Raw genomic sequence first — 13,384 nt, forward strand, 5'->3', positions numbered from 1 at the left:
GGCCACGTAACCCAGCATGACGAAGCCTTCGCAGAGCTGTATGCTTACTACCAGAAAGAGAGAAGCTTCCCTTAGCTGTCTAGACGTCCTTAGTGGATCTAACCGGGCTTCGTTTACTAATCTCGCATCTTGGGCTTCGGTTGACACATGCGGACGACCAGGAGATCGTAAATTACCAGTCTGACCTGTAGCACCATATTTCCGAATCCATCGCCTTCATGTAGAGGCCGGGACACCTACTCGCTGCTAGCTGCAGTTGCAGAATAACCTTCCAACTCCCATAAAGTAATTACTGCTGTACGTCTATCCATAGTTACCAATGTTCTGAGCTGTGAGAAGGAAGCAATAGGTAAAAGCTAGTACCTGACGTGTGATTGGTTACTTGCACGACACGCCTATTGTGGGGAACAGCGTTGCCAGATCTAGCATAATGATGCTAGATCTAGCATAATTTGCATGTCTCTAGCATCTAGCATCTTGCTTTTAGCATCCTGCCCAAATCTAGCACAATTTCAGCAACTTATCAAAAAGCCATAAAACCTGGAGATGAGAAAGAAGTTGGTCGTGGGAAGAAAAATAACGGCAGAAATGTATCCTCTTCCATTGATTCATACATTCGGTAAACCATACAGGCAGTCTTATTTTCCGAAGTAAGTTCGGAACGGCTTTGGGCTTTTTTTTTGTGGCTCCACCCAGGGTTTTCTAATCCTTTAACTCCGAGGCATGGGCGAAGCTATGGGGGCCATTCTCCCCCCAACTTTTTGACAACTTCACCATCTTTATTTCTGACTTCATGATCATATTTATTCCTGAAATGACAGCTCCGAGACCGACCAAAATTCTGCCCCCCCCCCCCCCCCCCAGCAGACGATTCCCAACTCCACTTATGCTGCGAAGTAATTTTCTTTCAAAATATGTAAACAAAAACTTTGCATTCATTTATACGATATATACGCCATTGAGTCTGGCAACGACTGCAGTAATTTAGTTGAGTTAAAATTTTGGTGCGTGAAGTATTGAGTTCTATCCATGCATTCTTGCTCTCTGTGTATTTTAAGTTACGTTATCGTATCTCAACTTCGTTTTTTTTAACTCCTGAATTAGTAATTATGAGGATCTAGCATAATTTGACCGAATCTAGCATAAGTTCGATCAGGTTTTGGAATAATTCCGAGCTGTGAGTCTGGCAACGCTGGTGGCGAACGACTTGGTCAACGACTCGCGAAAGAAATCTGAAAATGGTGCGCCGTAATAATAATATTAAAAACAGTTTTTATAAAGGAATATTAATACATACGAAAAGCTGTTTAAAGAATGAATTGTTATACTGACTTTACACGTATAAAAACATATACCATATACCAAACAGATTGAGCGATATGATGATAGCTGTTTTGAGACGAACACTTTCGAAGTCCAACTTCGGGTATCTTCGGAAAACAGTAAACTAAAGCTGCTGGTTCGAACCTCCAAAGCCAACCTTAGTAATCGGGAAAAGATGTACAGATATGTTTTTCCTTCTGTTAAATATAATAAGATATGTTGAAATGGTATTAAGTGTAGAAAAAAGTAACATTGATTGAAATACTTAATGAGACAATATTTCGAGACTATGTATTCACACTCTCGTTTCGTCATTGTGATTTCCATACGGAAAAGAGCATTTACGTATGAGCTCAGTTATATTTCAGAAGCAGCTTCCGAAAAGCGGTCATGCTAGCTCAGTGGTACACCACCGAGCGTTTAAATCGTGAGTTCGATACCCGTTCAGGTGAGATTCTTTTATGATATTCTACTTTCCTCAATGCATGAAAATTATGTAAAATAGTTACATTACAATTCATCAGTTGTATGTATATTTTCATATCATCAGTTGTATATATGAGTTGAATATATATATTCATATCATCAGTTGTATATATCAGTTGAATATATATATTCATATCATTTCACGACATAAGTAATTCTTATCTTTAAAATATAACATCTGAGGTATTCACAGAAGGTCGGTGTGTTATGTGTGAATATTGAATACAAATTTAAAAAATCGTGTAAAAGCAATAAATAAGTTATGTAATGTATTTATTTGCAGCTACTTTCATCGCAGATAACTTCTCAATATTCGCATTACAGCATTTAGGTAGAGCATATCGAAAATCGGATCGTGGTTCAAGACAAAAAACTAGCTAGCCCCAAACTGTCACGTAAGAAATTCACGAATCGCAAAAGTAAAGTGAAGAGATTGAGAGCGGTAATTCCTTAATCGCTCTCTCTCAACTCTCTCTTATCTGCATTTATACATATAAAAGTGTATGTATGTATGTTCCATCATAACTCATGTATGCCTAGAGCAGGGTTTCTCAACCTGGGAGTCGCGGCCCCTAGGGGATCGCGAAGATAGGCGGGAGAGATAAATATAGTTAGAATATAATACCAGAAATTATTTTTAAATATTATTTTTAATTTTGTTCTGATAGGCATACTTTTATTTTTTATACACACTGTAAAGAACAATAAAAAATAAGTCTACTGAACATTTTCAAAGGGTGTAGAATTCGTGTTACTATTCGGTTCAAAGTCTTTTGTCGTCGCGAATTCTGTCGAGAAATTTGAAGCTTAAAATATACAAAACGATAATCATGCCTGTTGTTCTGTATGGTTGCGAACCATGGTCGCTTACTCTGAGGGAAGAACATAGACTGAAAGTATTTGAGAACAAGATCCTGAAACGAATATTCGGACCCAAGAGGAACGGGAATGGGGAATGGCGGAAACTTCATAACGAGGAACTGCATAATTTATACGGTTACCCAACATTGTTAGGGTCGTCAAGTCTAGAGGCTTAGGTGGGCAGGTCATGTAGCTAGAATGGAAGAAAGTAGAAACGCTTTCAAAGTCTTGACTGGAAGACCAAAGGAAAACGACCATTAGGAAGACCTAGGCGCAGATGGGAGGACAATATTAAGATGGATCTCGCTGAGATAAGAATACAAAGTAGAAACTGGATCCAATTGGCTAAGGATAGAAGTCAGTGGAGAGCTTTTGTGAACGGGGCATTGAACCTCCGGGTTCCATAGGCCATAGAGTTAGTTAGTTAGTAGAGTTGTTTAAAAATGAATTTAAATCAAAGAGGTATGATATAAAACTAATGAGAACTGTATATAGAAATACTAGAAAAATACACATGAAACAAAACCTGCACATTGAAATACAATTAAAATTAATACCTAATGAGATACCTAAGCATGGTATAATTTCACTAGTGCAGCAATGCCCGGTTCAATCTTCATGACGAACATTATCAAGCCATTTTCAACTGATAAGCGATTTCTTATCTTTGTTTTAATGTTTACCATAAAAAAACACACTTTCGCACAAGTACGATATAGCAAATGGAATTATTACTTTTAAAGCAGCAATCACCAGACCAGGATATTTTTCTCTCCTCATCAGGCAGAACTTGTCCAAGTCTTTGTTACAGAAAACCAGTTGCAAAGACTTGTCGCATGATCATTCTATTATTTGGTCAAGAAGTTGTGGGCTTAGATCGGATACGTTAATGGCCTCTTCAATGAAGGAGTTTAACATCCATCTTGAACCAGCACCTTCCTCGTTGGGAATATAGATATTACAGTTACTGTATCCACTGTCAGTGCCGGGCGCCGAAAAAAGGGGCCACACATTTCGGAGGAAGTGTGTTACTCATGTTACGAAAGTACATGTGCACATGTGTAAAATAGAAGGAAAAACGTAATAAAATGTGCTCAAAATTAAGGAAAGGTAGGGTTTATTTTGAAAATGTTATTCGTGCCAACCATGGTGGCGCTTCGTAGCTAGTCTGTCGACGTCACTCATATATACGGTGACATCGTACTATACTCTCGCCCCGGGCAATGATTTTCCATGGCACTGTTCACTATAAACAAAAAAATGGATTCTACTATTATAGAAATAGGTATGTTAAAAATCCCACACAAGCTTATTATAAAACAAATTATAAAAGGGTCGCTGGCAAGAGCGTGTGATAAAAGGGGATCGTGATAGGAATTGGATTGAGAAGCACTGGCCTAGAGTAATTTTAACCACATTTCTTATAGTTTCAAAAAGAGTGCTGTCGGGTTACCTATGGTGAATGGGAGGGGGATACATATAAAAGATTGCTAGAAAATGATCGATATTAGATTCATAGTTTTCGGGGTCGCTTAGATAAATAGTGAGACTTTCAATTTCGCTTAACTACGATTAAGCTCTCATTAGTAGGGATGGGCACGAACGACTTTTCTTTGAAACTCGACTCGACTCGAAACAGACATCTTTGTGGTCTACTCTTGGACTCGGCGAGAAAAATATCTTCCAACTCGACTCGGATTAGAGTCAAGTCGAACCAAAACGAGCCAAATCCTGTGTGTAGTCCTACCTAGACAATACATAGACAATAATTATTCTATCATCAATTATACTACTGTTACTACAAATAATAATAATAATAATAATAATAATAATAATAATAATAATAATAATTATTATTATTATTATTATTATTATTATTATTATTATTATTATTATTATTATTATTATTATTATTATTATTATTATTATTATGACAACACCGTGTACAAACATGAACGATAGATGGTTAGTAAAGGAATACTAAAAGCTAGTTGACTGCCGACGTCGGTAGTCATGAAGTCTACAAGGCAAGGACATCGTTCATTACCCTAAGCTGTAAGCGTCGGTGGACTACAGATGGTCAACTATTAACCTCTCGCCAGAAATTGGTGGCCCCGCAGCGACGATCCGTGATGGTCCAAGTTCCATTTTGAAAACTTTACTACCAGCGGCAGAGACGCGATGAAACGCCAACGAACCACAAAATTACTCTCCCAAAATATGATAAAATGCCTATATGTGTGATTTGTTTATATTTAGGTGAATCAATAAAACACAAAACAAATACCCCGGAGTGGACGCGAACTATCAATATTACGATTACTAGACACGCGTTCTTCTGACTTTCCCACGGAAACGATCATAAAAAGCTTGGTTGTTGAAGGATAAATCATTGACGTCTTAATTTAGCCAATCAGACAAACCCCTACATCTCGAGTTCTAGGAGATGATACCGTGAACCGTTTCAGATTTATTGCTTTCAGGTGGAGTACTATCCATGCGCAAAATTTGAGCATAATAGCCGACATGCATCTTTGGTGCCTCTTATCTTTAGTACAATTTTAACCAGAGATGGTGTGGGTCAATGAAAATTTGATCCACGACCCACCATGACCCACTATCACCCACCACCCAAATGACCCATTGGCCCACTCTGACCCATCAACCATCGTGATCCACTCTGACCCACCACCAACTATGAACCACTCTGAACCATTGCGACCAACTCCGACCCACCAAAACCCATCGACATCAACTCTGACCGATGACCACGTCCTCCTCTCCATTGACTAAAGAGATTACACTTGTAATAAAACAAGACTGTGAAATTATCACTTATCGGAGTTTGAATTTCTACCGTCATTGGCTCAAGCACCTCTTTGTTACAATACTGATGGGTCTGACCTTACGATATATAATGACAAAGTGTTTCTCATCTTCCGAATTAAAATGAATTTAAATTTATCATATGTAATTATTTCTTTGTTGCCTTACAGACACATTTCAGTAGAAAATAGGGTGAAATTTAAAGGTTTCGAATCAAGGAAAAGTAGACCAACGTAAAAAAAAAAAAAAAAAAAAGGAGAGGGAGAGAAACTAATGTTCTATATAATTAAGGATGCCGTACTAATTGAAAATGCCCATGTAATTAAGTTTAGAATACAAATTTTATGGCCATTTTTCTCTAACTTTATGGCTTGATTGCCTTATGCTCGGAACGCTCCATATATTAAACACCAGCTTCAGCAATTATAAATAGAAAGCAGTGGGTATAAAATTCAAAAAGAATTTTAGTTTGCATTACTCAATTTTTTTCTCAACTAATATCAATCGTTTTCGATTATTTTTACAAATAAACCCACTACCAATTTCCAATATATAGAAAATGCACCCCCGTCCCCCCACTCATAAAAGACAATTTTAATAAATGCCAGGGCATATTCTCTTTATTTTTAATAAAGAGTTATATGCTGAATTTCAGCTCTCAGTTGAACGGCTTGTGAGATACTAAATTTTTCGCAAAAATTCGGACTTCTACTCCCCCTAAGGATATGTATTATAATGAAAGTGACACGCGTATGATAACTTCCCAGTTGGGATTGGAGCCTGATTATATACCAAACGTCAATTCGTTTGACTTTGCAATTTGACCGTGATGATTACGCATAGTTACTTTCAATTTTTTATGATACATATCCTTATTTCATATGTTACAGATGATTCAAAAATACTTTTTCAAGCAGTTAGCTCCTCTAGAATCTCACATCCTGCATCCCTAAATCCTACTCCTACTATCCTATGATAATCTAAAAGTGACTGAACTTTTTTTTATTAGGAACAAATGACAAAAGAAAAATGGAGATCTTGAAAGTAAAATGTAGAAAAGCTCGGTGCCCCCAATAACTACATATTTCTCCGCCCCTTCATTCCGAACTTAAAAATAAAACTTAATTCGAATATGGTTAACTAGTGAATTTATTACAGTTAAATTCCACTCACTACATGCTACAGCTACAACTATGTAACAAAAAATAACAACTGTGAAACATGTTCTGAATTACTATTACATTTCTTACGCTATTATTAAACATATTAGAATAGTAAAAGAGGATTGTTCGTGAAATAGTATATTTGCTCATGATTTTTAACTTTTTCATACGGAAAAAATTAAAATATTATTCAAGTTTTAAAATTTGCACTCTGCAAATATGTTGCCCTCTAGGCAATGGGACTAATGTGGACTAATGGGAAATGCTGCACTGTTATGGGGCGTTTACACTTGGTCGATTTAGTCGCACGACTAAATCGACTCGCTGCATTTGCCGACAAATCGAAGCAACTAGGCCGAATCAGATCGATGAATGTGTTCAATTATTTCAACCACAGAAAATAGAACGTCTTTCAATTCAGTTGCCAGTCGATTAGTCGCCTTCGATCAACAAGCGATTAAGTTGAAGTCCCGTTTACACGGTCGATTAAGTTGAAAGTGACGTCAATTCAACTGAATCGAACGCAAATCGACTAAGTGTAAACGCCCCATTAGCGGCGCTGAAAACTTACGATTCGATTCTAATATCGGTTGATTTCGATATCTTTATGTCGCTACGTAACCACCCTGGGTGCTAATGGGAGCTTAATTGGACTTGAATTGAAAGTAGAGCTATTCACCTAAGCGACCACGAAAGTATGGATTCGATACTAATATCGACACGTTTCTAGCATTTTTGATATGTATCCCGACAATACTCTTTTTCCAGACTGTAAGAAATATAGTTAAAATTGCTCTAGATATATCAGAATTATGTTGAAACACACACATAAATCAACTTTTATATTCTGTATAAATAGAGAGTGAGCGAGCGAGCGAGCGAGAGAGGGCGACTCAAGGCATCACTACTTCCACATTGCAAAAGCATATATCAGGAATTGAATTGAAAATCTATGTAAAGACTTTCTGCTGTGGCATGCTTCATAAGGACAGTTCCAGTCTGCTCACGTGACCTTTGGGGTTCATGAATTTTTTGCGAGCGTTCCGACTTTGGATTCTCTGTTTATACCCTCTGTTTATGCATCGAATAACTTTTCAAGAACATAAATGACATTCTGTATTATGAATGTTGAGAATTACTCTCTATATGACAAATAGCTGCAAATAAATACACTACATGATTTATTTATTGCTATTGAACGAGTTTCTTAACTTGTATTTACATCCTCATATATAATACCGACCTACTGTGAAAATTATCTCAGATGTTATATTTTAAACATAATAATTACTATGTTCTGCAATTATTATGTTATATATAAACAACTTATGTATTTTAATGTAATTATTTTATATAATTTTTCATGCATTGCGGAAAATATAATTTAAAAAAAAGTATAGACCCAGATGAGAATCGAACTCAGAACCTTATGATTTGAAATCCGACAGCTTACCAATGAGCTAACACAAGGACTTCTAGAACTAAGCTTCTAGCGATGTATAACGGATCTCAAGATAATTATGACATTCATATCCATTACAAACGCTGTTTCTGTTCTACTTTGACTTTTATTTTAGTACTCAGGCGATAATTATGTTCTATTTCTTAACTTTGAGCATTCTTTTACATATGGAAAGATTCTTTAACGTATTTAAATGTTCCATTACGTATAGAGAGCTAAATGACAAACAAGCATGTGTTCACATTAATAAAAGGTTTCGAAATATTGTATCATTAAGTATTTCAATCAATGTTGCTTTTTTAAACACTTGGTAACAAGTCTTATTATATTTAAAAGGAGAAAAACACATCTGCAAACTTTTTCCCGATTGCAAAGGCTGGCTTGGAGGTTCGAACCTGGCTTACTTTTTCCCGAAGATACCCGAAGCTGGACTTAGAAAATTTTTGCTTCAAAACACCAATAAAGAATGCGCTCAACCTTTTTGAGACAAGGTGTACAAGGGCAATGGGCTAACAGTTTTAACATTTGTGAAGCAATACGTTGATAACGAGCAAAATCTTTTAAAAGTTTGTGAAGAGCACGGATTAATGAACCTAATAACAAATTGCAGAAAATGTGGAAAGGAGATAAGAGCGAAAAAACGTGGCTCAAACGGACGCCCAACTTCGGAATAAATGCCAATAATATAAAGAACATTTCCAGGATTTTCACCATTTTTCTCTTTTCCATGAGTTTTCGAGGGCATTTCTACGACACTTTTATTTCAAGGTTTTCCAGAACGCGCGGGAACCCTGCATATTATGTACAGCAGTTCTGGAAAGCTTTGGGATGTTGGTAAACACAACACACCTCAATGTCTAGCCAATACTGCTGCACGCACGCACGCACACACACACACACACACACACACACTGCTGAAAGAAAATGCTAACACTGCTAGTGTTACAAGAAACTGGAGCATAACAAAGTTCCTCAGGTACGCTTCATTAGGAAGAATAAGCACATAGGAAACAAAAAGGAAAAAAGTGGACATGGGAGGATAGGAAAAACTCAAATTAAGGGAAGTAATAATGAGGATTAGTGACTGTCCCTCAGAAAAAAATGAAAAGACACATTTAGCATATTGCTAACATGTTGCAATTTAAATCATCACTAGAACTTCCCCTGGCTAGTATTTTTAATAATTCAATCATTGAAAATATAGGAAAAAATGACAGCTGCGAGCCCTGATAGACCTTGTGGTACACTTTATTATACTTGCAGGATAGTCAAAACGCACTTAATTCATTAAGGAAAAGAGTTTCACTCGAGACGACTGTTCTACTAAATGAAAAAAATATACGTAGTTAAAATAGTATAATTGGAGACATTTACCGTGAAGGAATGACAGTGAAAGTATTTTATGTGTAAGTGTGCTCTTCCACTATTCTCGTTCATGTGTAGGCCTATACCCCCCGTCGCTGACGCGCATGCTTCCCACGGACGCATTCCCTCGTTACCGCAAGGCCTCCTGCCCGACTGTTAGATAGCATTAGTACTTTTTAGTGGCCACCTATGCACTGTAGTTTCCATGCCATACATCCAGACTATTTATAGCGAGCCTTTCTGAAGGTCAATCTGCAAGTAGAAATGGAGCTCCTCATTTAGTGCACGCTCTGCTAAAAGAAAAAAAAAAAAAAAAAAAAAACCTAACCTGACCTGAAAACGTAAGAATTTTGTTAAATCTGGTAGAACTGTCTACTCGAATAATGTCAAGAAAAGTATTTGTAATTTTCTTTAATTTATTATTATTATTATTTTATTTTTTCAATAATTTCACTTAACTTTTCCTGAAAAAGAATAGATCCTCATTTTACATTAACACTTATTTTGAGCCTAAACTCTACAATCTTGACTCACTGTCCCCACTGGGAAGGTTCTAGAACACAGGTCCCTCCATTTAGATTAATAGCTAAGTTGGTTCTTTTCTGTACAAAAGTAAAAAATTTAATTCATATAGTATTGCCGAGCGAGCGTCAGTGAGTGAAGGCGGGTTAGAGCCCCGCAGGGTACGTTATTTTCTGTCTTTATTACAGCTAAGTGGGGAGGGGGGACCTGTGTTCTAGAACCTTCCCGTCTCCACTGGCTTAATCAATTCTCTATTCTCGCTATTTCTCCAATATTTCACATTAACGCTATACATGGGTATGTTATATTGGGGGGATGGTAAGTTGGGTAAGTCTTTACTTTGACTCCAACTGTGACTTTAATCGGTTCTTATAGGTTCAGTTACTTCCTGGAACTGTATGTGCGTGAGTCACTTGTTGGAACTGTTCGTGCCTTTGGTGTGACGTCTTAGTTCATATTTTTCCCACTAGGTGTCTGTGTAGTCATATGGTAGTTTGTTAATGTGATGTCACATGCTATGTGATCTGTGGTCACATGTTCTGTGTGCATGTATGTGTGTGCTGCATGCGGGAAGCGCGTAATTGAATTGGTTGAATTGAGTTAGAGAAAACCTATCATAGTTGTGGTCTAAAGCTGAAGATATTTTCGACCTATTGTAAAAGTGGACGTTTATTGGTTTCTTGTTTGTAATAATAGCAAGTGTGCTCGGTTTAATAAAACGACGTGTGTGCGGAAAGGAACATTTTTGAGTAATGTTGAGTATTGCGCATGTGTTCTTGGTATCTTATTTTTTCGTGTGTGGAATCAGCAGTTATGAGTTCATTATTCATGAGTGTTCTCCTATGGCGAAATGGTGAGTGTTTTCTTTTTTTAATTCATATTATTTTTATTCTTGATTTGTTTTGCATTTGAGTATTAGGCAAAGTATTTGGTTTGCTGCTGCTTGTCCTATTGTCTTGTTGAGATGTAATTTTTTTTTCTTTGTCATGCACTGATTTATGATTAGAGACGAGTGTTTTTTTTTTTTAATTTTTCCCTTCTTATCTTAGCTTTATAGTAGTGGTGTGATTATTTATTATTATTTTGGATGTTTTTATGGTACTTGAGCGGGGGGTTTGGGGGCCGGTGGCCCCCCCATTTAGATCTGAAAATTCATAGCCACCGCTTCACCTGAATTGATGTTTAGTAACATTGTGGCCCTTGTACTTATAGTATAATTCTTAACATCGTATAGTAACATTGTGGCCCTTGTACTTATAGTATAATTCTTAACATCGTACATTACTTTCACTGTGTTAGTAATCGTAATCGGATCACATGAATCGGTTGAAGTCACTGTTTGGCTCAAAGTAAAAATTTGCCGTAAGTTGTTGTCTCGACCCCCTTCCGCACACGTCTTCCTGAAATCATTCACTGTATCTGAAACGTTGATCTTTCGTAAGATCGGAAGTTTAAGTGATGGCCTGGATGATCGTAGTAGCATTAACAATTTTTCTTTACAGGTCATTAACTTAAGAAGTTGGAAAGTGTCACGAATGCTGCACTGGACACATAATTGAAGAGGGGTTAGTAGCGAGATTGGTTCCTTACATCATCCAAGCTCAATACTCAATTTCACATAGGAATGCCGAGCAAGCGAATGAAGTAGAATGAATGGGAATTCGGGTCAGTGTTCTAGAACCTTTCAATGAACTGTTCTTTCTGCACCGGAAGCCGCCACGAAAATAAATGGTTGCATGAGACACACATTGGGCATACTTTGCTGTGAAAAGAAAAAAAAAGTGCTCAAACTTTATGCGCAATGATTTTTCAACAGAACATGGTAACATGTGTGGGAATCCAGTGACATTCCCAGCTCTGGTAAAAGTGTAAGTTTTAAATAACAGATGAATTCCACTTCAAGTGAGAGCTGAGACCCTGCACGTGTCTCGGTATTGTTGTTAATAACCCATAATGAGTGCCCAAACGTTTCATTGCCGATGAAGAACGCAAACGTGAGGCAATCTCAAGTGAGTTTGCGAAATCTACGGACGATCTTTTGGGCCCGGCTTGTTACCCAGGATGAATGCTGATTCCACTACTTTGATTCCAAGACCAAACAATAGTTATACCGTAGAGGAGTTATACCTCGTCGCCCGAATTCCAGATATTTGGAAATGCTAAAATTTGGAGTAAAATTTAGTAATTGGGGATCAATCAAGGTTGTGAAAAACATGCTTTTTTTTAAAAAAAATTACACTCTCCTATTACGAACGAACTAAAAAATTAGGCACAATAATATCGCGACCTTCACAGCAGAACATGCTTACTCACATGAATTAGAAACCATCCGGCTTTACCACGAAACGCAAAATTATTTTGGAATACATGTGAACTAGTTCTAGTATGGTAATTAGAAAAACATGGACATTTACACTATAACGAACAGTTTGGATTTTTACAAATCAAGCTTACTTTGTCACTGTACTATTGTTATAGAAAAAAAAATCTAAAACTAATAATAATACAAGAAAAAAATCCTCATATATGTGAATACTCACTCTTCTGGCTCATACTCGTCGTCAGCCATTTTTTGTTCTAGTAGTGACACTGTGGTACCAGCACATACTGTTTAGAGTTTCGAGATCTTTCATGACGGATTCCTACCATTTTGCTCTTTCTTTTCGGAAGAGATTTTAGTCCTGATCATAGTTGAAAACTTAAGTAACAAAATAAATTATATAAATACACGATTTTTTGGTGCACATCTATTAGTTACAGAATAATGTTTATTCTATTTGAACACTTACAGTTTTCTTTACATTTATCCGAGCACATAATTAGAATATGGGCCTACAAAATAAAAGCAACAAATTTGAGTATTAAAAAAAAAAATCTGATGTACGTAAAGTTTACTGCGATATGCATTCATATAACTACAATAGCAATGGACATTCAACTTAATTGTTTGGAGGAAATATAATAATGATTACGAAGATAATGGGCCTTATACAAAGTCGTTTTGACGTATGATTACCGTCATATTAAAGGCCTAGTATATTAGTCCAACTCTTTAGTATGTTACTAATCACAATTCAGAACGACACTGAATAAGGCCTAATGTGTCTCGAGAAAAAAAAAAACGTACAATGACTTTTTTGTTTTTAGCTCTATTAGAGATTTCTTAGTTTCTGCTAGCTATGTTTGCAAAAGATAATTTCTTTCAACAACAAGCTAAAAATCAGGCACATGTAATGTATACATGCTGAAAACGCAGTGAGGGGACTTTGGGTAACACGGGATTGATAAGCTTGACATGCAGGGGAATTTTCAAGTTATACAGGGCCCAATTATGTAATGATTTGTGTCATCGCAAAGCAAAGTACGTAATTTTAGT

General features: G+C 36.7%; 1 protein-coding gene and 1 long non-coding RNA gene across 2 annotated transcripts in view; both read right to left on the reverse strand.

Moving 5' to 3' along the window:
• Positions 1-10,347, reverse strand: part of LOC145686519 (uncharacterized) — a 21,053-nt gene extending 10,706 nt beyond the window's left edge. The window contains exon 1 of the long non-coding RNA XR_014131616.1: positions 9,496-10,347. This is a non-coding gene — a long non-coding RNA (uncharacterized LOC145686519). The remainder of the gene's footprint in view (positions 1-9,495) is intronic.
• Polr2F (RNA polymerase II subunit RpII18) overlaps positions 1-12,647 on the reverse strand; it is a 36,512-nt gene extending 23,865 nt beyond the window's left edge. The window contains exon 1 of the mRNA XM_081759907.1: positions 12,549-12,647. Within this exon, the coding sequence (XP_081616033.1) occupies positions 12,549-12,577 (29 nt within the window). The 5' untranslated portion in view covers positions 12,578-12,647. The remainder of the gene's footprint in view (positions 1-12,548) is intronic.
• Between the last annotated feature and the right edge of the window lie 737 nt (positions 12,648-13,384).

The sequence above is a fragment of the Thermobia domestica genome, chromosome 5 (genome assembly GCF_964235325.1).
Source record: "Thermobia domestica chromosome 5, izTheDome1.hap1.1, whole genome shotgun sequence".
Lineage (NCBI taxonomy): Eukaryota > Metazoa > Arthropoda > Insecta > Zygentoma > Lepismatidae > Thermobia > Thermobia domestica.